This window comes from Penaeus vannamei, chromosome 26, assembly GCF_042767895.1.
Source record: "Penaeus vannamei isolate JL-2024 chromosome 26, ASM4276789v1, whole genome shotgun sequence".
In the NCBI taxonomy this organism is placed as follows: Eukaryota; Metazoa; Arthropoda; class Malacostraca; order Decapoda; family Penaeidae; genus Penaeus; species Penaeus vannamei.
Genome location: NC_091574.1, coordinates 17,903,777 through 17,906,276, shown reverse-complemented (window position 1 = coordinate 17,906,276; position 2,500 = coordinate 17,903,777). Strand labels below are relative to the sequence as shown.

The following is a 2,500-nucleotide window of genomic DNA, read 5'->3' as shown; positions in this document are numbered from 1 at the left end:
CGCATATGGCCTCATTAATCCCTACCATCTCTCGTCAACAGAGTCAGCCTTCACCTTCAGAGGAGACCAGTGGATGAGCAAAGCCAGTAATTCGTCTGTTATTTCCGACTTCTCTCTCGAGTTCGCTTTCTCGGCCTCGAAGATTGTCAGCGAACCTCAGCTGATCTTGCTCCTCAGGTCCACCGATCCAAGGTAGTGCGTCTGGCGTCCTATTCTCGTTTCCCCCTTGCTAATTCTGTGCACTTGTCAGCCTTTTTCTGTGTCTGCTTCTTGTTGTGTGTCTCTGTTTCTCCTTACTCTCTCTCTCTCTCTCTCTCTCTCTCTCTCTCTCTCTCTCTCTCTCTCTCTCTGTTTATCTGGCTTTATCTATTTTTAACAGCTGTTGATGTTAAACACCATTGCTTATTTTGTTTTCCTCATTTTTTCAACTTTCCATATCTCATCTATGTAAGTTTTCTTCACGTATACCTGTGTTCCCTCAATGATTTTGCATATAATCTGACACTGAACATAACTTCATTTTCATTCATCATTTCTTTGATTAGTGATTTCAAGTCAGATATCAATTATTCATTCGTAGCATTGCACGTTTCTTGTTTTTTCTCCCAGCACCGCCCACGACTATCTCCTGGTGGGCGTGGAAAGTGACGGATCTCTCTTGGTCGAGGCGCAGTTCTCTGACTTGGACTCACAAATGGTACACGGGGCCAAACTCACGCCCTCGGCTCACCAAATTGATGTTTTTGATGGCTACAGACACCACGTGGTTGTCACAAGGTCGTCGACGGAATGGATGCTCAAGGTAGACATTTTTTGTTGTTATTGATCTTTTTCTTTGAATTTGAATGGTAATCTACATACACAAAGAAGAAAAAAGAAAAAATGGGGAGGGAGGGGGGGTTGTTTTAAGAAATTATATACGAAATCATATTATTAATGATTTGTTCTTATCCTTATCTGTTCATTCATTTAGATTGTTATAATCTTATCTTTGTTGTGTTATTGTACATATTAGTGCTAAATCTTACTGTTCTCAAGGTGGTTATCTTGGATCGGACGTTTCTTTTTCTTCGTATATTTTAGTTAGCTGTGTAATGCATTTCAAAGCTATACTATTTACACAACAGACGCCACAAGCACCTTCGTACTACTGCACAGACATCAGCACCACACCACAACGCTACAAAAACAAATGATTTGGAGGTTCTCGTTCCATTATAATTCCCTTAAACGTGTTGCCAGGTGGACGGGAAAGAACATACGACCTTCCCCTTGCGATCTGTGTACGACATCTCGACAAGTCTCAGGCAAGATGGTACATATTTGTACCTGGGCGGCGTAAAGGCAGGGACAGATGATCGTTTGAGTCACTACATGAACTTCCACGGCTGTATTTCGAGTGAGTTATTTACATTACATCTTATTACAACAGGAGAAGCATATTTGCCCCCCCCCTCAAAAAAATCCACCCGACTTTTGGAGACATTCGCGTTCGAAAAACTCGCTTGCGGATCCAACACAGATTATCATATTTTGCTCCGACTTCTCTACAGACGTTGAGATCAACTACGCTGGGGGGAAACTGCGTCCACTTGCCATGACTCTGAGACGGGATATGCACATCGCCAAGAGCAGCCTGCCTCCCTCGGAAGGATCCTGCGCTGCCTTCGGGGCCGGGGGAGCTCCGAGCCTCCTTCGCGGAATCGGGGAAGATAACACCATGATCGCGGTGCGTTGTCTCCGATCGAGACAGCGGAATAATCAATCATACATGCCAGTGTGAATACAGTCGATTATCTCCGACTTTGTTTATTATCGGTTTTATTGAGTCCTTCTTTATTGCCATGAAAAATAATAAATTCTACTTTATCGCTAAAGGTATTCGGTGACGTTTGGAAGCCCCAACCTCTCGTGAAGATGCACTTCGAGGCTGTCAGGACTCCGACTGGACATCCGGTGCGGGACACGCCTATGGATAACGGTATTTATGGCCTGTGACTATTCCTCTGGAGATAGTCGTGTTTGTTTTGTTTGCCTGTTTCTCTACCTGTTTTTTTCCTCTTTTTTATAGAAACCGAAAATATAGTATTGAATAAATGTTATTCATTTCTCGATTACTTGCTCGTACAGTTTCATGTTCAGTAGTTGACACATCATGTTACTTAATGTAGATCGTAATTACCTGACTGCTTTTTATTTTATACCTATTACGAAGATAACAGAACGAAAAACATTAAGTATACAATGTAAAGTGAATTCAAAACAACCGATGTCCTAATTAATCTGAAACCTATCAAAAAAAAAGAAATATACCCCAAGAAAAATTAATAAATAACTAAGAATTTTCGCCATGACAGTGGTGCCCGCCGCAGCCGGTATTGTGTTCCTTATTGCTATCATCATCGTCCTCATTCTCCTGCTGCGAATGGGACAGAAAAAGAGAAAGAAGGAGAAGAAGATGATGGATGAAGAGGAAAAGGAAGCACTGTTGAACGGCAAG

At 42.2% G+C, this 2,500-nt stretch overlaps 1 protein-coding gene across 10 annotated transcripts in view; it reads left to right on the top strand.

Moving 5' to 3' along the window:
* Window positions 1-2,500, top strand: part of axo (axotactin) — a 65,431-nt gene that overhangs the window by 52,558 nt on the left and 10,373 nt on the right. For all 10 annotated transcript variants that reach the window (XM_070140075.1, XM_070140073.1, XM_070140074.1 and 7 more), the window contains 6 exons: window positions 42-192; window positions 610-802; window positions 1,243-1,399; window positions 1,554-1,729; window positions 1,879-1,981; window positions 2,358-2,500. The exon at window positions 2,358-2,500 is cut by the window's right edge and continues 15 nt beyond it. In XM_070140075.1, coding sequence (XP_069996176.1) covers window positions 42-192; window positions 610-802; window positions 1,243-1,399; window positions 1,554-1,729; window positions 1,879-1,981; window positions 2,358-2,500 — 923 coding nt within the window. The remainder of the gene's footprint in view (window positions 1-41; window positions 193-609; window positions 803-1,242; window positions 1,400-1,553; window positions 1,730-1,878; window positions 1,982-2,357) is intronic.